The sequence below is a fragment of the Gobius niger genome, assembly GCF_951799975.1.
Source record: "Gobius niger genome assembly, chromosome: 21".
Lineage (NCBI taxonomy): Eukaryota > Metazoa > Chordata > Actinopteri > Gobiiformes > Gobiidae > Gobius > Gobius niger.
Window position 1 is genome coordinate 27263087 of NC_136872.1, and position 23736 is coordinate 27286822.

Sequence of the window (23736 nt, forward strand, 5' to 3'; positions counted from 1 at the left end):
ACTTTTTGGTTGAGTTTTTGTCACATTTTTGTCACTTTTTTGTCACATTTTTGTCACGTTTTTCTCACATTTTTGTCACATTTTTGTCACATTTTTGTCACATTTTTGTCTCATTTTTGTCTCATTTTTGTCACATTTTTGTAGAATTTTTTTCACATTTTTGTCACATTTTTGTAGAATTTTAGTCACATTTTTGTCACATTTTTGTTGCGTTTTTGTCCCATTTTTGTCACATTTTTGTCGCGTTTACATCCTTGTTTTCTTCTCATTTTTTGTGGCTGTTTTGGTGCTTTTCTCCCCAGAAGCTTTTCGATTGGGGTAAAGCCTTTTGAAAGCCTGGATGAAACGGGATCCGTTCAGGTGGGAGTCGAGAGGTTTCACTGTGTCAGAGCCATAAGGGTTTGATTCCACAGAGGGTTAAACCGTCTCTGAAATGTGACATGTTTATTTGTGTGGTTTTATCAGTAAAGGTTTAAGTGTGAAAGTAAAAGCCGGAGCCGAGGCCGTGAGAGCCAGACTTTTATCCTCACTTTTATTCTCATCCATGACACAGGGCTCAGGAATACAAGAGAAATGTGACAGATGTTTAGGACTCAGAGCAAACACTGACGCGCTGATAATACGACGCAAACACTGACACACAAATGTCCATTAAAGCCACATTAAGGAGAGATTGTATTGTAAGTGTTGTAAGATTTTATCCGGACCATGAACAAAACATAAAAACACAAACTCATACGAACTCAAAACACAACCTGCCATGATCGTGGCAGATGAGCTCAGTTTCAGACGTGCAGCTCAACACATTTACGTCTTAGTACAAACTATTTTACCTTTTGCACGTTTGAAATGAGGCCGTCCGGAAAGGAGTGGGGGGGAAGTAAACACTTATTTAGTCCCGCCCCTTTTAAGTACTGTCAGTCTCTTTTCCTATTTACTTTTTAGGCTTCCTTAAAACAATAATCTGAGCTCTGTGATCTAAATCAAGTTGTCATATACAGTGTGAATACTCCCTACCATCAACATCAGGTTTACAACAGCTGAGCATGAAAAGTCAGAGATTTTCTTCCGATACTTAGAGAAAATCCATTCTTTGTATTGATGTTTAAACTGTCTGATATTGGGGCATGGTTTGAGGTCTGCGTGTCATTTATTCCATATTTTAGGACCACAAACGGACACACACAAACTGTTTCTGGATGTCCGGGCATGGGCAGGTTTAAAGTGATCCAAGCCCCTTAAATGATATTTTCCTTCTCTTTCAGAAAATCAACTGCTGAGTTTTTAGAGGTCGCTGCTTATTTTCAGCTTTGTGCATTAACTGAGCAGTTTTAAAAGTGATCATGTCTTGGAAGTTTTAGAATCTTGGCTTTAATAAACAGTGGATTGGTCTCGGTCTCCAGCGTTATACATTGTTCTTATTGCTCTTTTTTGAAGGATGAATATCGGTTGTAAAGTAGTTTTATAATTATTTCCCCCAAATTTCAGCACAATGTGTCAAGTAAGGCGAGAGAAGAGAGAGAGATCAGTTTGAAACACAGCACTGTGGAGCTGAGGGGCGTGTCCAAGTGAATATATATCAATTACAAACTCCTGCTGTGGAGACCGACGTGAACATGAGAACAAATGTGTTGGAAATGTCGTTTGTGGAGGCTCTCGTTCATCCAGGGAACATCCATTGGAGAAGAACCATGGACTGGACGTGAGCGATGCTGTAAACTTCCCTCCTCCTGGCTCAGACTGAGCTTCTGTGACTAAAAGTAAAGCTTCACTTAAACCCAGTCCAGTCGATGAATTCACCTTTTCTATGGTAAACATGAGGGGTTTCCGGTGTAAAAATCGCCAATGTTTTTTCTGCAGTGAAATGTGAATAATGGAGAGAGCCGGGTTTAAATGTGTGTTACAAATATTTCAGTTTAGTTTCAATTTGAGTCGACTAAATGTAAAAGTGATTTCGTCATTGGTGATATTTATTATAATCCGAGACACTGCAGGTGAAAAGGGACAAAGTTTAAATTCACAGACATCAATGTGAAGCTTTTGCTGTCGATCACTGGCATAAATGTGAGAAAACAATACATTGCTGTTGTGAAAACTGTCGTCCAAAGCATAGTATTGTCTCACCTACATCACTGCCCTATAGTGTGGTCCAATGCTCCACAAAAGCATCTTCAGAGACTTCAAATGGCTCAGAACAGAGCAGCTCCAGTTGTGCTTCACTGTCCTTTCCACACTAATGTCCGTGAGATGCTCAGGAGACCAAACTACAGGCCAGTCTCCTCATGGTCATGCACAAAGTTCTGATGGACAAACAGCCCAGTTTTTTGTTCGACAAACTCTTATTCAGCGGGTTTGGTCACAGGTTTGTGACTCATCAAGTGACGACAAACTCTGTGGTTGTTCCCAGACCCGAAAGTGACTCAATGAGAAGAACCGTTATGTACAGAGGAGCAAACGCCTGGAACTCCTTTCCTTTTAACATCAGAAATACTAAGAGTAAACCACACTTTAAAGGGACTATACGGAGTTAAAAATGTTAAAATTAAGTATTTTCATTACCCTACATCAGGGCTCTTCAATTACTTTTGTCACTGGGCCAGATTTGTCGGAGGTCATTGGCTACTGGGCCGGTCAGTCGGTGAGCCGACCACCGCCACCAAACGTATTCATATTTTTGGGATAAATAAATGATAATTTCATCATCATCAATGCTTGAATGGAATAGAATTGGACCTAAACACAATAGTTGTTTTATATTCCAGCATTTTAGGCTTTAGAAACATTGCAATAACATATTAATACAGAATAATAAAGAGCCTAATAATAAACTAGGACGACTCAGAACTAAACCAGGATTAAACCAGAGCAAAGCATGATCTATAAGGGCTAAGGCAGGACTAAATCCCATCTAAACCAGAGCAAAGGCCTGATACAGAATAAGAGTTACATGTGAGACCAGCTCATCTCAAACAACATGAGTAACTCCTGCTCAGCCGCTCCTCAGCTGAGGGACAAGCGCTGACCAAACCCCTGAGCTGCTGTTCTGTCCAGACCTCACGCTTTATGATAAAAGTGAGAGAAGCTCATTGGAGATGGCGCGCTCATTCACTGTTCACTTCACAAAGAGCATCTCTGCGCTTGTACATTTCCCACAAAGACGTATCGAATGAAGTCGGAGAAGAAAGGAAGAAAATGCACCTGTCAGATTCATGATTCAGATGTTATTTTGTTAAGTTTGAGCCCAGAGAGCGAGCTTTAGCGCTGAGCGGTTAAACACGCGCGCTGCAGGTGCAGGACACTGATCCAAAACTCATGCACCATCAGCTTCATCATCCGCAAACATCATCCTTCAAACATCCACAACTGAACTGGTGTTCCTTACCTGACAGTAGCTGGTCAAGCCTTTGTAACGATGAAGACGACAGGGAAACATGTGGTCATCTGCCGCGGTGCGCGAAGAGCGCTGCTTCTGTCGCGGGATAATCCGAACAAAAGTCCAAAAACACGCTGCACACTGTCCTTGTGCTTCGGTTTAGAAAACCTGTCAGTCCGTCCAACGATCAGCTCCTGTTCACTCCGTTTACACCGTTTTAAAGAGCCATGTTTTCATTTGAGCCGCACTGTAGGAGAGACGCTAGCTAGGCTGCAGGCACTGCTACGAAAAGTAGCGCGATTCCGGCGCGAATGCTCCGCAGAGCGACGCGAACGCGGCCCGGATAGTGCCAAAAAATAGATGTACTTATGGAAAATGAGGCGCAGGCCAGATTTAATTGGTTGGCGGGCCGGAGCTGGCCCGCGGGCCGCCAATTGAGTAGGCCTGCCCTACATGTTCCGGCCATGTCCTAATGTGTAGAATGAGCCCAGCCCTGTCTCTAAAAGCCTGCACAGTCAATAAGAAAAGTGGACTTCAGAGCGCGTGACGTCATGCGTGTGCCCGAGCAGCTGCCGCAGGCGTCCATGTCTCCGCTCTAAGGAGGTAACTTTTGAACAGTGAGGATGGAGTCTGCGGAAAGCAAGAAGAGACCGGCCTCGAGCCCAGCGGAAACTCCATCACAGACCCCAAGAAAACACAAGAAAGTCAAGCAACAACTTTCGATTAAGTGAAGTAAACTTGAGTCAGAGCGACGCAGGTCAAAGACCAGAGTCAATATTGGAGCAGCTTTTCAGCGATGGCGAGCGCTAAGAGATGCTCTCGGTATGAAAACACACCCACCGTTAGCTTAGGTAAGACACAATTACAGGTTTACGTGAAAAATAATATCTTATGCTAATAAATGTACAAGCTATCAGCCAGTAGCACGTTTTCAAAGCAAGTTTTGTGCAACTTCAGTGAATGTTGGTTCTGTTGAGTCATTGTTATGCTAGTTTGTTAGCTATAATTATTAGAGAAATGTATAGTAGCTCTGTGGGTCTGCACAAGCAGCAGCTGCAGTACTGTAAGTATAGGCTAATTACTATATCTACAAACTGAAGTAGTAGTTTATAAGGCTTTTCAGGACAAAAACATCTCGATAACCCTTTATATAAGCATGGGAGTACAACACGTAAACAGGTGCTCTACTTCAAGTTTCTAATGCAATGCTAACTTTTGGGCCTTAGAGAAGATGCGACAGGTTTTATCTTTTTTAAATGTTTACTAGTGCATCGCTTATAATACACCTGTTGCCTACGTTTTATTTATACTTTGTCTACGTTGACAAAACGCACAAATAACACTTTCTTACCTCAGTTCAAGTCATGTCTGCAAATCTGTGCAAAACGTGATGCAAATGCTGTTGTTTCTGTTTATCCGTACGTGGACTAGGATGTGCGCGTCATGCACGCAGTTACGCATTACACCTGAGGTGGCAGTAGCGAGTATAAAACTGAGAACTTCCATACAGCCCCTTTAAGCTGAAAGTAAAAGGTGAATGAGCTCAGTACATGTGAGCAGAGTCACCGTGTGTTATATGTGTCCTATGAGGCTGCGTGATTATATGAAATGTGAAACATTCATGGATTCTATTTTAACTGTTCTGCAATTTTATATTGTGTCAGGACCCCAGGAAGACGAGCAACCACTTGTGGCGCTAATGGGGATCCTAATAAAGAAGAAAGAATAAAGAAGTTTTCTGTCATTTTATCTTTTCATATAAGATCAAGGTGTTTTATGCCTAAAAATGCCCCAAATTTCCCATCTTTTCAGCGACGAAATCTGAATAATGGACAGAGCTACATTCAAATGTCATTTTATTGATAAATGAGTCACCAAGACTTTTTCACAGGGGATTTTGGATTTTTTGTTTAGTTTTAAAATAAGCTGTTTTTATTGGAAACAATTGTAAAAATGTGTAAATTCTCGCCTTATTTATTGACATTAAACTCAATAAATGGGGCTTAAGGGATTAGATAATAAAAAATCCCTCTGAAAAAACCTTCCAAATATTGTTCAGTCCGAGGCTGGAAAATGTGAAGTCTTTAGGTCCGACTGACGTGGACATAGTGTCGCCACAATGACAGAAACATGTGTTTGGAGAAAAAGGCCCTTGAAATTGTGTTCTCCCATATAAGTCTATGGGGGAACATTGAATCAGCGCAATATTTAAACATGTTACTGTGAAGATTTGGTATATTTTCTGTTTCCGGGTGAAAGCTTGTATGTTCAGAGACAGATTTGTCCCAAAACCTGAAAACTGAAAAAATGTCGTTTTGCCTTTAGTGTCTCCAGAGCTGCTCCTTTAGCAGAGAATTTAAGTGAGACTTTTTCAAACTGTCTGTGAAGTTTGGATGATTTTAGTCTCGTCTTTGGCAAAAACATGACTTTGACTGAAATGGAAAACAGCGTCGTCTCGGTCACGGCCTTTCCTGCCACACGTGGATGCCAAACATCCAAACAAACCCGTGTTTTCCCTGCAGCGTCTCGCCTCAGGTCGGATTTATTACCACCATGTCCCCGGTGCTTCACGACAGATCAGTGAAACGCTGTTGTGATTTAAGGTCAGCACAAACTACACGACTTTTCTAGTCGTAAACGATTTTATATAGAATGGGGGGTCCACACTACACGACCCGACTCTGTGACTGCCTTCGACGTGACTCGATTAGACTCGACACGACTGAGAATTAGAGTGAAATCGGGCTTAAAAGTCGTGTAGTTTGAGCTGACCTTTAAGCAGACTGTCAGTTCCGCTCAAATTAAAGAAAGAGGAAAGGACTGAGCAGGTGCTGATCAGTGTTGATTTCGTCGACTAAAATAGTTAGTCTTAATTTTAGTCAAAGTGATATTTTTGACGATTAAAATTGGACTAAAACTAAATTAAAAGTTTCTCATGAGACTAAAACTGTGACTAAAATGTCCAGATATTTGAGTCGACTAAAATAAGACTAAATAAAAATGAAAAGGAGAGACTAAAATCATCCAAACTTGTATTGAGCGTCTGAAAGAGCCTCAGATCATGTTTAAAGGATCAGCTCTGAGCTTTGTTCATGTGGAGCAGCTCCATGAAGTGGAGGAACAACATTAAATATGATTATAATGAATATTATCAATATAAGTCCACTAAATCAGTCTTACATTTAGTCGATTCAATTTACTTGCAATTTTTAGTCGACTAAAACTAGACTAAAATTGAAGATATTTTTTTTGACTAAAACTAGACTAAAATCGAATTACATTTTCGTCAAAAGACTAAAACTAAAACTAAATTAAAATATGTTTTCAAAATGAACACTGGTGCTGATGATGGACATTTTGGATGAGACATTGATAAAAGCAAATCAGATAAAAAGCTGGACTGCGAAAGACACCGTGTTATCACAAGTACATGGATACATCCTGAAAGGATGGCCTGCAGAAACTGATCCAAACCTGAAGCCTTTGAACCAGAGAAAGCTCAGCGTAAGAGATGGCTGTGTTCTCTGGGGCGCTCGTGTGGTAATCCCGACTAAAGGAAGAGAGGGGATGCTCAAAGTGCTGCACCAAACTCACACAGGAATGACTAAAATGAAAGGACTGGCCAGATCATACATGTGGTGGCCAGGTATGGATCAAGAGATAGAGAAAACTGTTCAGGCATGTCATGAATGTCAGGCACATCAGAAAGCACCTGCCTCTGCACTTTTACATCCGTGGGAATGGCCGGAGTCACCGTGGTCAAGGATTCATGTGGACAACGCTGGACCGTTCCAAGGAGAAATGTTTCTCGTGATCGTGGATGCTCATTCAAAGTGGCTGGATGTGAACCCAACAAAAACAAGCACCTCCCAAGTCACTATTGAAAAACTCAGACAAAGCGTCAGTATTTTTGGAATACCAAACATGCTGGTATCAGACAATGGGACTTGCTTCACAAGTGCAGAGTTTGAAGCATTCATGAAGCAAAATGGCATCAATCACGTGGGATCCGCCCCATTTCACCCATCCTCAAATGGACTTGCAGAGAGAGCAGTGCAAACTTTCAAAGAGGGGATGAAGAAGATGAAAGAAGGGACAATACAAACAAGGTTGTCAAGATTCTTGTTTAGCTACAGGATTACACCTCACGCAACAGCAGGTTTGTCCCGCAGAACTCATGATGTCACGCAGACTAAGACCTGCCCTGGATTTGGTTGTTCCGGACGTGAAAACCAGAGTACAACAAAAACAGCAGAAACAGAAAGAGACACATGACACACGCTGTAAAGAGAGAGGATTCACATCTGGAGATGATGTTCTCATCAGGAACTATTCCTATGGACCAAAATGGATTCCTGGTGTTATCCAAGATTCTTCAGGACCCCTGTCCTACACAGTTAGTGTTGGTGCTGGTCAAGTTGTGAAGAGGCAGGTAGATCAGGTCAGAGCCAGATCGCCCGATCCCGTGTTAAATGTTGAAAAAGAGAAAAGCTTAGTGTTGTTTCCAGACACTGCTCCTCGTGTTGTTACACTACCTGAGTTAAACAAACCACACATGTTAGAGCCGAGTTCTAGTGCAGAGAAAGTGTCAGAGAAACCACCTGCCCCAGATATTCAGGTGACAAATGTTTTACCTGCTGAGCCAGAAATGAGACGTTCTACTAGAGAGAGACGTACGCCTGTCCATCTGAAAGACTTTGTTCATTGAAGTACCAGACTTATGTACAGCTTAGTTTGGACTAAGTCATTTTTGGTTTATTATTTTAATGTCTGCCCTATACGCATTTCTTTGAATTACCTTTTGCTTAAAGGTGGGGGAGATGTGGTATACTGAATGTTTTTGTAAGGTTTAACCAGTAGAGGGCAAACTAGCCTTATGTTACCTGCTGTAAGCTATGTTCAGAGCTAGACAAGGTAGAAGAAGATATACAATGTGCTGCACAGTTCATATGTTGTGCAAAAAGCCCAGTAAAGATTTAACTAAACTTTGAGATGTTGAGCAAAGTTATTTCGGCCACGATGCAACAACATCGAAGGAACAAGATGATGGAAACATTTATGATGAAACGACACCAGGACGTCGTCTGAAGTCATGAAGCACTTTATTTCACTCAAGGGACAAAGTTTACAACAAGACTGAAGGTCAGGCTGTGCTTCTTCAGAGAGTTTCCATCTGATCTGAAAAAACTGTTCTTCATCAGATCATAATATCAGATCAATGTAATAACATCAATAAGTCAAACAGATCAAAGCTCCAGGATCAGACGCCTGGAGAGTCTGAAGGACTTCACTTTCTTCTCTTTGTCTCCAGGTTCTTGATGGAGCTCAGACCTGTTCCTCTGAGCCGTGATCCTGGATCCTTCTGTTTATTCTCCTGGACTCAGACTGAGGCGTCTGATCTGGAGCTGAACATATTAGTCTCAATCCCACCTGTGGAGAAACAGAAATCAGGAATTATTTATTACAACTTATTATTCACAATAATTAATATAGAAAGACAATGAAAAATAATAAAGTCTTTAAAACAGTTAAATCTCCCGTGTGTCGGAGTGTGGGCTGGTGTGACTGAGGAAGACGGAGATAAACTGAATATGATGATTATTGAAACTAAACTCACTCCAGGTCTGTTTTTCATAAGGATATAACGTAATAACATGGTTAACACTTGATCTTCATAAATAACCTTTAATGATAGAATGGATTTAAGATTAAAAAACTCTTTAAAACAAACTCCAACAGCCTCAGTGTTTTTAGAAAATAGAAAATGTTCCAGGTTCAGAACAGTCTGATAAAGTCTGGACTCACTTCAGTCTCTCCAGTCGACAGTCAGGGCTCTGTTTGAGGACCAGTAGCTCCTTCACGTCTGAGTCACTCAGAACGTTATTCCACAGCTCCAGCTCAGTGAGATGTGAGGGGTTGGACTTCAGAGCTGAGGCCAGAGAGGAACAGCTGATCTTTGACAAACCACAGTTCCTCAATCTGAATAAAATAAATACATAAATAAATAAAGTTCTTAAAGTCCAGAGATAAAACAGATTAAACAAACACAAAGACACATCTTGAATAATAAAAGTCATGCATTTAAAGTGAAGAGTTTTTGAAACAACAAACTTTTCCACAAAGTCTAATTATTTTCTAAAACTCTCTAAATATGGTTTGAACGATATACAAAAGATAAAAAGCATAAATAGATGAAAATATTTCATTTATTTCGTAATTATTTTTAAAATGACATTTAACACATTGAGTGCCAACAATCCAGACCATTTTTCATGATATTTGTAGCATCACAGTGTATTCTGTGTTATAGTTATGGACTCGTTTGAAAGCTGAGACTCTCAGCTCTCAGATGGTGGAAACAGTTAACGGTCTGTGATTCGCTGGGCGGGGCTTTGAAAACACACGATGAACTGTTGTGTCGCCATCTTCACTGTTTTGGTCACGGCCGGAGGAGTTTGATGGTAAATCCTAGCACAGAAGACGACACACAGAGCTCCCGCGCTATGATTGGCTCATCTTGGTTTTGCCGGAGTCAGCGAGATTCAATTCAAATCACACAATTCCAGACTGTTTCCCCCATGAATCTGTGAACATGAGGATCAGTGTGACTCAGGCCAGGCTAAGACTGTCTCGTTTTTTTAATTAAAAAATGCAAAAACACGTTTTTTTCTTTTTGGCACTCAATGTGTTGATATTTTCTAAAAGTCTATGGATAAAACTTCTAAGTTTTTATTCTTCTGGAAATTAATTATTTTTGTCATGAGTCCTGACACACAGACAGTGAACTGACCTGAGAATCTGCAGGCGACAGTCAGACCCTTGAAGAAAACCACACAGATGAGACACTCCTGAGTCAAACAGTCTGTAGTTACCACTCAGGTCCAGCTCAGTGAGATGTGAGGGGTTGGACTTCAGAGCTGAGGCCAGAGAGGAACAGCTGATCTTTGACAAACCACAGCGATACAATCTGAATAAAGAATAAATGAAGTGATTAAGTCCAGAGTAAAGTCAGAGGAGTTTCTGTAGCTACAGCTGAACATCTGAGACTCTGGTTTGGAGCAGGACTCAGAGGTCGGGGTAAATGCTGTAGTTTTTCAGACATGATCTCCTACACTTTACTTCACTCTCAGAGAACGGTTACATCACATCACTCAGTGATTAAAGGATGAGAAGAGTGGAGGATGGACGAGCGAGAGCCGTCACAGACCTGCACTGACCTGAGAGAGGAGAGCTGACAGTGAGGACTCTTCAGACCTGCACTGACCTGAGAGAGGAGAGCTGACAGTGAGGACTCTTCAGACCTGCACTGACCTGAGAGAGGAGAGCTGACAGTGAGGACTCTTCAGACCTGCACACAGCACAGACACTGAGGAGTCACTCAGTTTATTTTCACTCAGATTCAAGTCTCTGAGATGGGAGGGGCTGGAGCTCAGCGCTGACGCCACCACTTCACAGTGAAGATCTGAGAGTCCACAGTCCTCAAACCTGTAACAGATGTTAGAGCGACATGTGAGTGATTCTAACAGGTCTGTGAAGCTTCTGTCTGTGACTGAGGACTCACACAGCCTTCCTGCAGTTCCTCACCGCTGGGATCAGTCTCAGTTTACCCTGGAGAAACGTGTTGTACTTCCTTAGGTCCAGCTCCTCCAGGACCTGCTCTGATATCTGCAGCATGTAGGCCAGAGCCGAGCACTGGATCTCAGACAGTTTCTCCTTAGATCCACCTCCAGACTTCAGGAAGTCCTGGATCTGCTGCTGCACAGACTGGTCCTTCAGCTCCATCAGACAGTGGAAGATGTTGATGCTTCTGTCGGGAGAGACTTTCTCTGTGTTCATCTCTTTAAGGTTTTTAATGACTTCTGTGATTTCTGATTGGTCGATTGGACTCAGCAGAGCTCCTAAAAGTCTGTGGTTGGACTCCAGACTGAGGCCATGAAGGAACCGCACAAACAGGTCCAGGTGGCCGTTTGGACTCTGCAGGGACTTTTCTACAGATTTTCTGAGGAACTGATCTGGACTTAACCCTGAGACGGTTCCTTCACTTCCATAAAGAAACTCCCTGACCACCTCCTGGTTGTTCTCTAAGCAGTGGTGAAGGTAAACGGCTGCCAGAAACTCCTGCACACTCAGGTGGATGAAGCAGTAGACTGACTGGTTGAAGACACTCTCTCGTTTGAAGATCTGAGTGCAGAGTCCGGAGTAGACCGAGGCCTCGCTCAGGTCCAGACCCACCTGCTCCAGGTCTTCTTGGTAGAACATGATGTTTCCTGTCTGCAGATGCTCAAAGGCCAGTCTCCCCAGCTTCAGGAGCAGCTCTGTGTCGGCCTCTGTCAGCCCCCAGGTCTCAGACCTGACCTCTGTTTGTGTCTGTTTGTACTTCCTCTTCCTGTGCGTCTGCACCAACAGGAAGTGTGCGTACATGTCTGTGAGGGTCTGGGGCAGTGGTCCGCTCTGATGGCTTCTCAACACGTGGTCCAGGACTGTGGAGGTGATCCAGCAGAAGACTGGGATCTGGCTCATGTTGTGGAGGCTGCGGGAGGTTCTGAGGTGGGACAGGACTGTTTGAAGCTGCTCTTCATCTGAGAACCTCTTCCTGAAGTACTGCTCCTTCTGTGGGTCAGTGATGAAGCCCCTGACCTCCGTGACCCTGTGCACGCACCGCGCTGGGATCTGATGGGCCGCCGCTGGGCGGGAGGTGATCCATATAAGGGCGTGAGGAAGCAGAGCGCCTCTGATGAGGTTCACCAACAGTACGCCCACCTCTGACCTCTGTGTGACCTCAGAGATGAGCTCACAGCTGAAGTCCAGAGACAGTCTGCTCTCGTCGAGGCCGTCAAAGATGAACAGGAGTTTACAGACGGACAGAGTGTGGGCTGTGAGCGTCTGTGGGGCAGAGAAACACAACATTTAACATCCATGACTTTACACCACTTTCCTTCAACCCTCACTTTAAACCAGTGAGTGGTGGAGCTCCAGTGTGAGGGACTGCAGGGTTTACAGTGAATGTGAACACAGACTGAACTAACAAACGCCCTGAGAGCCAGGAGTCATTTCAAAAGTGTTTGAGACTTTGAAATATATGATGTGAAAGGTAAAGCTTTCTCTAAATGAGAGTGACCTGTGGATCCAGCGCTGGATGGAACACTTGGATCAGCTCCATCAGACTGTAGCGCCCCCTTCTGACCAGGTTCATCTCTCTGAAGGACAGTGGCACCACCAGCTGCAGCTCCTGGTTCTCTGAGCCCTGGGCCCAGTCCAGACAGAACTTCAGGACTGAGAAGGTCTTCCCCACTCCAGCCACGCCCACAGTCAGCACGGCTCTGATGGAGCCCTGCTGCAGCGCCCCCTGCTGCTGCTCAGGGGGCAGAGCTTTAAAGATGTCCTGGCACCTGATGGTGATCTCCTGGACCTCCTTCTTCTTGGACTGTGTCTCCAGACTCCTCTCCTCAGGTTGGGCTCTGGCCTCTTCACTGAGGCCCTCTGTGATGTACAGCTCAGTGAAGATGCTGTTCAGAAGAGTTCTATCTCCTGATTCTTCACTTCCCTCTGTCACACTCTCACATCTGCTGCTCAGGCGCTGCTTATGGTCCTTCAGAACCTTGTGGAGACCTTCACCTGGACACAGAGGAGGAGACACCTGTTAATGTTGATGAACAGGTCTCTTATTCCCTGCTGTAGTTGATGAGTCTCAGACTGAGCAGACTCACCTGGTGCAGGGCCTTGAACCCCCTGATCAGGACTGTTGCCTGTGTCTCCACACTGAGGCCAGGCGTCCTGCTCTGACTCTGTTTCTCTGTGACACAAACACACAGCACTGAGCACGTCTTTAACATCACATTTGTGTGACGGCCAAGAGGTTCTACATTCTTTAGACACTGAGTTATTGAAATAAGCTATATAAATAAAGTTATATATTGTTTGTCCTAGAACATTTGTCTTAATGAATACAATTCAGTGCTTTGACCACTTCTGTCTTAGCTGTGGAGACTCCACATTAGGTTTATTTCTTACCCTGAGTCTGGAGGAGCAGGTTCAGGACTGAAGTCAATCCATCCACCTTTAGACCTGTCACTCTTCATGGACAGATTGGAGGCTGAAGCTGTAGATCTGTGAGTGGATAAAAAGCCATTTAAGAGATTTGTTTCTGCCTTTTTCAGATTTTAAAACACACAGTAAGGTAAAAAAGAAACGACTGAACTCACTTTGTACCATAGAGCTGCAGCTCAGTGCTGCCCTCTGGAGGCTGAGGGCAGGAGAACTTTTCTTTTCTTTCTGCCATTTCCTCAGAGTCTTGGCCTGGGGCTGAGTCAGACAAAGATTAAGGTTAATAACTGGTAGGATCAGCAGTGGTGTGTCTAAGGCCGCCCCTGATTTCTGCTGGGTCACCTCAGTGTGTGATTGTGACTTATCTTCATGGGTTAAAGTAAAGTTAGTCTTGTTGATTCTACCGGTTTTCACCCTCCATTAACCCTTGTCTTGCCAAATTCATTCAAGTGAACACTGTGTTTATTTTTACCTGGGACTGGACGAACAGGAAACAGTGGGAGCGGCTCAGCTCGACTGCTTTCCTCACGGCACTCCTTTAACTGACGTTAACACATATTTGCTCTGTTTATAAGAAGCATTTACACACATTACACTGATACAGCTCTAATAATGCACTCATTATGACTCAATGAACCTTGACTTAAGGCCAAACACCAAATGTGCTCTGGTGTATGTTATTGTGTATATGATGCAGTGATGAGTCTGTAAACTGTAGCTCTGTCTGATTCCAAAGCCTCACCTGAGTGTGGGCTCTGAAGCGTCTCCTCTGTCCGACTCTCCCTGGTTTCTGCTCGGTTTGGAGATTACAGGACCGTCCCGTCATCTCCCCTTCAGCCGCACATTTGTGACACTGCGGCGGAAACACCTGCTCTTTACCTGAGGACAAGCCCCGCCCTCTGTCACCACAGCCACACACTTAACCCTTAAGGCACAGGCTGAGGATCACTGACACTGAGATCAGAAGGAAAAGTGGATAAAACGGTCAGAAACCGACTCCATGAGGGGGGTTTGAGGGTGGTATGAGGGTGGCATGAGGGGGGCATGAGGGGGGTGTGAGGGTGGCATGAGGGTGGCATGAGGGTGGCATGAGGGGGGCATGAGGGGGGCATGAGGGGGGCATGAGGGGGGCATGAGGGGAGTATGAGGGGGGCATGAGGGGGGTATGAGGGGAGCATGAGGGGGGTATGAGGGCGTTGGGCCGGTGCTTACTGCCCAACACCGTGCAGCCCGATTGGCATTTGCCCGAGAACACAGCGATTGGCAGATTGGACAATGGTGCCCTGTGCTCTTCACGGATGAGAGCAGGTTCACCCTGAGCACATGTGACAGACGTGACAGAGTCTGGAGACGCCCTGGAGAACGTTCTGCTGCTGCAACATCATCCAGCATGACCGGTTTGGTGGTGGGTCAGTGATGGTCTGGGGAGGCATTTCATTGGAGGCCGCACAGCCCTCCATGTGCGAGCCAGAGGTTCCCTGACCGGCATTGGGGACCAGGATGAGATCCTCAGACCTATTGTAAGACCATATGCTGGTGCTGTGGGCCCTGGGTTCCTTCTGATGCCTGATAATGCCAGGCCACATGTGGCAAGAGTGTGTCAGCAGGTCCTGCATGATGAAGGTATTGATGTTCTGGACTGGCCTGCCCGTTCCCCAGACTTAAATCCAATAGAACATCTGGGACATCATGTCTCGGTCCATCCATCAACGCCACGTCGCTCCACAGACTGTCCAGGAGCTGACTGATGCTCTAATCCAGGTCTGGGAGGAGATCCCTCAGGAGGACATCCGTGGTCTCATCAGGAGCATGCCCAGGCGTTGTAGGGAGTGCATTCAGGCACGTGGAGGCCACACACACGACTGAGGATGATACAGACTCGTTTGGAGGAATTTCTACAGAATTTGGATCAACCAGTGACCTGATTTGTCACTTTGATTTTGACTATAATTTTGGATCCAGACCTCCAGGGGCTGAGAATTTGATTTCCATTTCTCATTCTTATGTTATTTTGTTCTCAACACATTGCCCTACACTATGAATAAAGATTTTCATCTAAAAAATCGAATTGATTAACATCTAGGATGTGCTTTTTGAGTGTGCCCTAAGTTTTTGTGAGCAGTGTATAAACTCTTTTGTCCAATCAGGAGTCAGGAAAAGTGCAGCGTCTGCTCTTTCAGATCAATGAACAAAGGTTTGATGAACTTCTCACAAACGTGTCCAAAAGTGGAGCCAGTTTTCAGACACATTTTGATTTGATTTGATTTGAAGCTGAAGTGGAGAAAATGCTGTGGGATCAGGCGGGGGTTTAGTTCCTCCTGTTTGAATCCTCCCTCCCTAAAGTCCCCGTGTGTCTGTACTTTTCCCTCTGCAGTCCAGTCTGATCATGTGACTCTGATCATGTGACTCTGGGTTTTCCTGGCGATGATGTAACAAACCCGCTCAGGCCACGCCCCCCCAGGTCAAACTGCCTCGGCGTCGCTGCAGGTGAGTCTCAGATCACACGCTCTCACAAACATAGAATCAAATAAGATGAAGAGGATTATTCATCACAAACCGTCTGACTCTTTATGTCTCTGAAGATTCAAATCAAATAAAGCTCCAAAACTCTTTATTCTCCTCATTTGTAAACGTGTAAATGTGTTGTTGTTTTTCAGAGTTTGTGCTGAGTCGGCAGACGCTCTGCAGAAACACTTCACACTGGCTTTGATCCACATTTATCCTTTAAGCACTTTTTTTGTTCAATTCTTGTATTTTTTTTTCTATTTTTTGTCACATTTTTGTCACATTTTTGTCACATTTTTGTCACACTTTCATTCTTCATGTTTTAGATTTGGGTAAAGCTGAATAATCACAGGCCAATCATGAGCTCAGTTGTTATTATTGTCCTGACAAGATGAAAAAGATCTTTCCCAAACAGATCCAGTCGATAATGAAGTGATAATGCGCCACTTACATATTTACTCACAGTGGAAAAAGTATTTGTACTCGAGTAACAAACAGATATTTCATTGTGATTTTACTCAAGTAGAAGTAAAAAGCACTGCAAAATAAAAGTGCTCTAAGAAGTACAATTTCTTCAACATGTTACTCAAGTACTGGAGTAAATGTAACTGAGTAACCTCTGCTCATTCCACATGAGTTTTCATCTACTCCAGTATGAGTAAAGGAAAACTCATGTGCAGGAAGTAAACAAACGGGAACCCAGGCTGAGTGGAACACTGCGGTAATGTGGTCCCGCCTCCTGGTCTTCGTCAGGTGTAATGTGGTCCCGCCTCCTGGTCTTCGTCAGGTGTAATGTGGTCCCGCCTCCTGGTCTTCGTCAGGTGTAATGTGGTCCCGCATCCTGGTCTTCGTCAGGTGTAATGTGGTCCCGCCTCCTGGTCTTCGTCAGGTGTAATGTGGTCCCGCCTCCTGGTCTTCGTCAGGTGTAATGTGGTCCCGCCTCCTGGTCTTCGTCAGGAGCCGCTGTAAACCTGAGATCCTCTTTTTGGGAAGAGCAGAAAGCAGGGCATTACAGTAGTGGATACGACTGGTGATAAAAGCATGCATGAGCGTCTCCGTGTTGGCCCGAGAGAGAATGGGGCGACTCTGGCTATGTTCTTTAGATGGTAAAAACCTATCTGTGTGATATTCTTAATGTGTGGAATAAAAGTCAGTCACTGGAATTTCTCAAGGACATTTTGTTCAGTAATAAAATCATAAAGTTGGATAAAGACGAGTTTTTCTAAGATTTTGCTTAAAAATGGTAAGTTGGAAACTGGTCTGAAATTGTTAAAATCTTTACAGTCCAAATTGCTCTTCTTCAACAGGGGCCTCACCACCGCCCCTTTAAACGCAGCAGAGAAGACCCCCGTCTGGAGAGAGCAATTCATCATGTTTAGAAGCTCGTCTCTAAAAGATCCATAAAATGTTTTAAAAAACGGCGTTGGGACCGGGTCTAAAAGACATGTGGTGGGCCTCACTGAGGAGGAAACTTTATCAAGCACCTCAGCATTAACCAGGACAAAACTGTCCAGTGTTTCCTCTGGAACAAACAGACCATCAGATGTATTTAGAACCGTGTTACTTTGGGTAGATCAAATATTACATCTGATAGTGTCTAGAGATTAGATCGGGCCCAAAAAATTCAGCCCAACCCGACCCGAGCCCGCGGGCATAAAGCCCGACCCGCCCCGACCAATTATCGTAAAATGTAGACCCAAGCCCGAAATAAACCCGACATTATTTTTTCATTTTCTTGCTGCCAGAAGCGCGGCGCCTCGCGGGGGTGGGGAGGGTGGGATGGGCTCGCGCACACATGCAGCTCTGCCCAAAAGGTCTGCAGAAGCCCAGACCGGACAGCCCATGCGTGGAGAGCTGCAGAGTCAGACCTGACTGAAGCGCAGTCATATGTGTGAGATTGATGGTGCAGGCGGGGGCGGGGCCACGTTCACGTGTGCACTGCATGCTCTGCTCGCGCTGCTTAATAACAGTTGTTACTAAAGTTTATGTCTTTCCACAAGAGCAGTAAACTATTCATCCATTTTAAAGGTTATGATCAGATTTCGTATTAATGAAACGAAAAAGGTGATGTGTGTATCTTATTCGAGATTCAAAAACAAAAAAAACAAAAAAATTAAAACCCGACCCGACCCGAACCCGACTCTCATGCATGATATCTCGGCCTGTTTGAATACCGAGCCCGGCCCGCACTCGGGCTCGGGCCTAAAATCTAACCTCTGATAGTGTCTATCTTTCCTCTGAAGTGTCTGCAAACTCCTCACAGAGGCATCTGTGGGGTTAAAAGGAGTTGTGTTTAAATCAGGGTTTAAAACATTTTCTATCGTCGAGAATAAGACTTTTGAGTTACTTTTATGATTGGTGATTATTGTGGAAAATAATTTGTTTCTTGCATTTCTTATTGCTGTATTGTAGGTCTTTTGTTGGGCACGGAATATTTCATAATTTATCGTTATTCATCTCCTCTCGGCCTTCCTGCAATTTCTCTTAAGTTGTTTTAGTTCCCCGTTTCTCCAAGGGGGAAGGGGTTTAGGATTAATCTTTTTAAGTTTGAATGGTGCAATTGTATCGAGGGCAGTGAGTAGTTTACTGTTAACGATGTCAACAATAAAATCACAGTTAGCAGGTAAAGTCACTGGAGGAATTTGTTGTGAAGCATCACTATATTTCGCAGCCACTGCAGGGGTGAAATTACGTTTCCTCACAGTTGTTGCCGAGGACTTTCTCTGAATCAAACCGGTGACATTAAAAAACACGCAGTAATGATCAGAGCCAAGTCGACGACAGAGGACACAGTCTTCTCTCAGGTCTTTTATGATCGATCACAAACACAAACGCTCCGTCTAAACTCGCCTTTACACGAGATAACAACAAATAATCCGGTCCGCCGTAAAAACGAAACAGAAACCTGCAGTGACACTGATGTCAAAGCTCCGCTAACAGCAACGAAACACTTCCTGTTGTCCCGACAAAATAAAAGGCCTCAATGTTCCAGCCGCTGGGAGAGGGTTTGAAATGTTCATTAATAAATGAACCTAATATTTTAGGTGCAAATGGACACAAATATGTTTTTCTTCGTTTTCCTGGTCGTCCGTTTTGCTCAAATAGAAATAAAGGCCTGTCTCTAATTGTGGCCTGGTTCCAATAAAGGCCTGGTCCTGGATGCCCTCGAGTAAATAAAGGCCCCGGCCTGTATTACATTATTTACGATACATTAAAGACAACGAAGGAACAAGACGATGGAAACATTTATGATGAAACGACACCAGGACGTCGTCTGAAGTCATGAAGCACTTTATTTCACTCAAGGGACAAAGTTTACAACAAGACTGAAGGTCAGGCTGTGCTTCTTCAGAGAGTTTCCATCTGATCTGAACAAACTGTTCTTCATCAGATCATAATATCAGATCAATGTAATAATATCAATAAGTCAAACAGATCAAAGCTCCAGGATCAGACGCCTGGAGAGTCTGAAGGACTTCACTTTCTTCTCTCTTTTTGTCTCCAGGTTCTTGATGGAGCTCAGACCTGTTCCTCTGAGCCGTGATCCTGGATCCTTCTGTTTATTCTCCTGGACTCAGACTGAGGCGTCGGATCTGGAGCTGCTGAACAACATTAACTCCAGCTGTTGAGAAGAAGAAATCAGGAATTATTTATTACAACTTATTATTATTCACAATAATTAATATGGAAAGACAATGAAAAATAATAAAGTCTTTAAAACAGTTAAATCTCCCGTGTATCGGAGTGTGGGCTGGTGTGACTGAGGAAGACGGAGATAAACTGAATATGATGATTATTGAAACTAAACTCACTCCAGGTCTGTTTTTCATAAGGATATAACGTAATAACATGGTTAACACTTGATCTTCATAAATAACCTTTAATGATAGAATGGATTTAAGACTAAAAAACTCTTTAAAACAAACTCCAGCAGCCTCAGTGTTTTTAGAAAATAGAAAATGTTCCAGGTTCAGAACAGTCTGATAAAGTCTGGACTCACCGCAGTGTCTCCAGTCGACAGTCAGGGCTCTGTTTGAGGACCAGGAGCTCCTTCACGTCTGAATCACTCAGATCGTTACCCTTCAGGTCCAGCTGAGTGAGATGTGAGGGGTTGGACTTCAGAGCTGAGGCCAGAGAGGAACAGCTGATCTCTGACAAACCACACCACCTCAATCTGAATAAAATAAATACATAAATAAATAAAGTTCTTAAAGTCCAGAGATAAAACAGATTAAACAAACACAAAGACAAATCTTGAATAATAAGTCATGGATTCAAAGTGAAGAGTTTTTAAAACAACAAACTTTTCCACAAATTGTTTAAAGTCTAATTCTTTTCTAAAACTTTCTAAAATATAGTTTGAACAATATACAAATCTTAATGTATAAAAAGCAAAAATAGATGAAAATATTTCATTTATTTTGTGATTATTGTTAAAATGACATTTAACACATTGAGTGCCAACAATCCAGACCATTTTTCATGATATTTGTAGCACCACAGTGTATTCTGTGTTATAGTTATGGACACAGGCTGTGGCTCGTTTGAAAGCTGAGACTCTCAGCTCTCAGGAGGTGGAAACACTTTCATTCTACGTGTCTCGGTTCCTGAGAAATCCTAAGCTAAACAGAGGCTAGTTTGATCAAATATTGTGCGGAGAGGACTGGGTGCCTCGACGACCTGGTCCACATGCGCAGCTTCTGGCGTTCGGGACATGGAACGTCACCTCACTGGGGGGGAGGAGCCTGAGCTTGTGCGAGAGGTTGAGAGATACCGGCGAGAAATAGTCGGGCTCACCTCCACGCACAGCTTGGGTTCCGGATCCCAACTCCTGGAGAGAGGCTGGACTCTCCATTTTTCTGGAGTTGCCCGCGGGGAGAGGCGGCGGGCTGGGGTGGGTTTGCTCATATCCCCCCAGCTCAGCCGTCACGTGTTGGAGTTCACCCCGGTGGACGAGAGGGTCGGGGACAGGGACAGGTCTCTCACCGTTGTCTCGGCTTACGGGCCCAACATCGGTGCAGAGTACCCGGCCTTCTTGGAGTCCCTGGGAGGGGTACTAGATAGTGCTCCGACTGGGGACTCCATTGTTCTGCTGGGGGACTTCAACGTCCACGTGGGTAACGACAGTGAGACCTGGGAGGGAGTGATTGGGAGGAACGGCCTCCCCGATCTGAACCCGAGTGGTGTTCTGTTATTGGACTTCTGTGCTCGTCACGGTTTGTCCATAACGAACACCATGTTCAAGCACAAGGGTGTCCATAAGTGCACGTGGCACCAGGACACCCTAGGCAGGAGGTCGATGATCGACTTTGTAGTTGTGTCGTCTGACCTCCGGCCTCGTGTCTCGGACACTCGGGTGCAGAGAGGGGCGGAGCTGTCAACCGATCACCACCTGGTGGTGAGCTGGATCCGCTAGCAGGGGAGGAAGCCGGTCAGACCTGGCAGGCCCAAGCGTGTTGTGAGGGTCTGCTGGGAACGTCTGGCGGATCCCTCTGTCAGTGGGGTCTTCAACTCCCACCTCCGGAAGAGCTTCACCCAGATTCCGGGGGAGGCTGGGGACATGGAGTCAGAGTGGACTCTGTTCTCCTCCTCCATTGTCGATGCGGCTGCTCGTAGTTGTGGCCGTAAGGTCTCTGGTGCCTGTCGCGGCGGCAATCCCCGAACCCGGTGGTGGCGCCCGGAAGTAAGGGATGCCGTCAAGCTGAAGAAGGAGTCCTACCTGGCCTTGTTGGCTTGTGGGACTCCTGAGGCAGCTGAGAGGTACCGGCAGGCCAAGCGTGCTGCAGCTCGTGCGGTCGCAGAGGCTAAAACTCGGGTCTGGGAGGAGTTCGGGGAGGCCATGGAGGAAGACTATCGGTCGGCCTCGAGGATATTCTGGCAAACCGTCCGGCGCCTCAGGAGGGGGAAGCAGTGCTTCACCAACACTGTTTACAGTGCGGGTGGGAGGCTGCTGACCTCGACTGGGGATGTCGTCGGGCGGTGGAAGGAGTACTTCGAGGACTTCCTCAATCCCGTCGTCACGTCTTCCAATGAGGAAGCAGAGGCTGGGGACTCGGGGGTGGGCCTGTCCATCACCGGGGCTGAAGTCACCGAGGTGGTGAGAAAGCTCCTCGGTGGCTCCGGGGGTGGATGAGATTCGCCCTGAGTACCTTAAGTCTCTGGATGTTGTAGGACTGTCTTGGCTGACACGTCTCTGCAACATCGCGTGGCGGTCGGGGACAGTGCCCCTGGATTGGCAGACCGGGGTGGTGGTCCCTCTCTTTAAAAAGGGGGATCGGAGGGTGTGTTCCAATTACAGAGGAATCACCCTCCTTAGCCTCCCCGGTAAGGTCTACTCCATCGTGCTGGAGAGGAGGATCCGGCCGATAGTCGAACCTCGGATCCAGGAGGAACAATGTGTTTTTCGTCCTGGTCGTGGCACACTGGACCAGCTCTACACCCTTCATCGGGTGCTCGAGATTTCGTGGGAGTTTGCCCAACCAGTCCACATGTGTTTTGTGGACTTGGAGAAAGCGTTCGACCGCGTCCCTCGTGGTGCCCTGTGGGGGGTGCTCCGGGAGTATGGGGTCCTCGGCCCTCTGCTAAGGGCTGTCCGTTCCCTGTATGAGCAGCAGGAGCTTGGTTCATTGCCGGCAGTAAGTCAGACCTGTTCCCGGTGCGTGTTGGTCTCCGCCAGGGCTGCCCTTTGTCACCGGTTCTGTTCATTACTTTTATGGACAGAATTTCTCGGCGCAGCCAGGGGCCGGAGGGTGTCCGGTTTGGGAGCCTCAGGATCTCATCTCTGCTGTTTGCGGATGATGTTGTTCTGATGGCTCCAACGAACCAGGACCTTCAGCTGCTCTGGGGCGGTTTGCAGCCGAGTGTGTAGCGGCCGGGATGGGGATCAGCACCTCCAAATCTGAGGCCATGGTTCTCCACAGGAAAAAGGTGGCTTCCCCTCTACAGGTCGGTGGGGAGTCCTTACCTCAAGTGGAGGAGTTCAAGTATCTCGGGGTCTTGTTCACGAGTGAAGGACGGATGGAGCGTGAGATGGACAGACGGATTGGTGCGGCGTCAGCAGTGATGCGGTCGCTGTATCGGTCTGTCGTGGTGAAGAGGGAGCTGAGTCGGGGCAAAGCTCTCGATTTACCGATCGATCTACGTTCCCACCCTCACCTATGGTCATGAGATTTGGGTCATGACCGAAAAGACAGGATCGCGAATACAAGCGGCCGAAATGAGTTTCCTTCGCAGGGTGGCTGGGCGCACCCTCCGAGATCGGGTGAGGAGCTCAGTTACCTGAGAGGAGCTCGGAGTAGAGTCGCTGCTCCTTCACGTCGAAAGGAGCCAGCTGAGGTGGCTCGGGCATCTGTTCCGGATGCCTCCTGGTCGCCTTCCGCGGGAGCTGTTCCAGGCATGTCCTAGTGGGACAAGGCCTCGTGGAAGACCCAGGACACGGTGGTGGGACTATTTCTCCGAGCTGGCCTGGTGTCGCCTCGGGGTCAGAACAGCTGGAGGAGGTGTGTGTGGACCGGGAAGTTTGGGCATCTCTGCTGAGACTGCTGCCCCCGCGACCCGGCCCCGGATAAAGCGGAAGAAAATGGATGGATGGATGGATCTGTCTCCCTCATTTCACTCTTCACTCTTCAAGAAAAGAACATGGACTATTGAGAATGTCTCTGCCTGAGTTTCACGTTGTTTGAAGAGAACATGGAGCTGAAATATTGTTACAAAAACACGTTGCCGAGGACGCGGTGGTGACTCGCAGTAAACAGCGCTCGCGTCTGACACAAGGTTTATGTTTAGATCATAAACTGTCGGCATCTGAAGCACAA

The 23736-nt window shown here is 45.7% G+C and overlaps 2 protein-coding genes across 2 annotated transcripts in view; both read right to left on the reverse strand.

Moving 5' to 3' along the window:
* The window catches only part of LOC306981095 (NACHT, LRR and PYD domains-containing protein 14-like), a gene marked incomplete at both ends in the record, with an annotated part of 347014 nt that overhangs the window by 18849 nt on the left and 304429 nt on the right, over positions 1 to 23736 (reverse strand). The window contains one exon of the mRNA XM_079580645.1: positions 19923 to 20096. Coding sequence (XP_079436771.1) covers positions 19923 to 20096 — 174 coding nt within the window. The remainder of the gene's footprint in view (positions 1 to 19922; positions 20097 to 23736) is intronic.
* On the reverse strand, positions 8794 to 14243 carry LOC306980690 (protein NLRC3-like; the record flags this gene model as incomplete). The annotated part of the gene is made up of 6 exons (XM_079580118.1): positions 8794 to 8803; positions 10685 to 10858; positions 10935 to 12256; positions 12492 to 12988; positions 13576 to 13675; positions 14160 to 14243. 6 exons carry the CDS (start codon positions 14241 to 14243, stop codon positions 8794 to 8796), a joined length of 2187 nt encoding a protein of 728 aa, XP_079436244.1.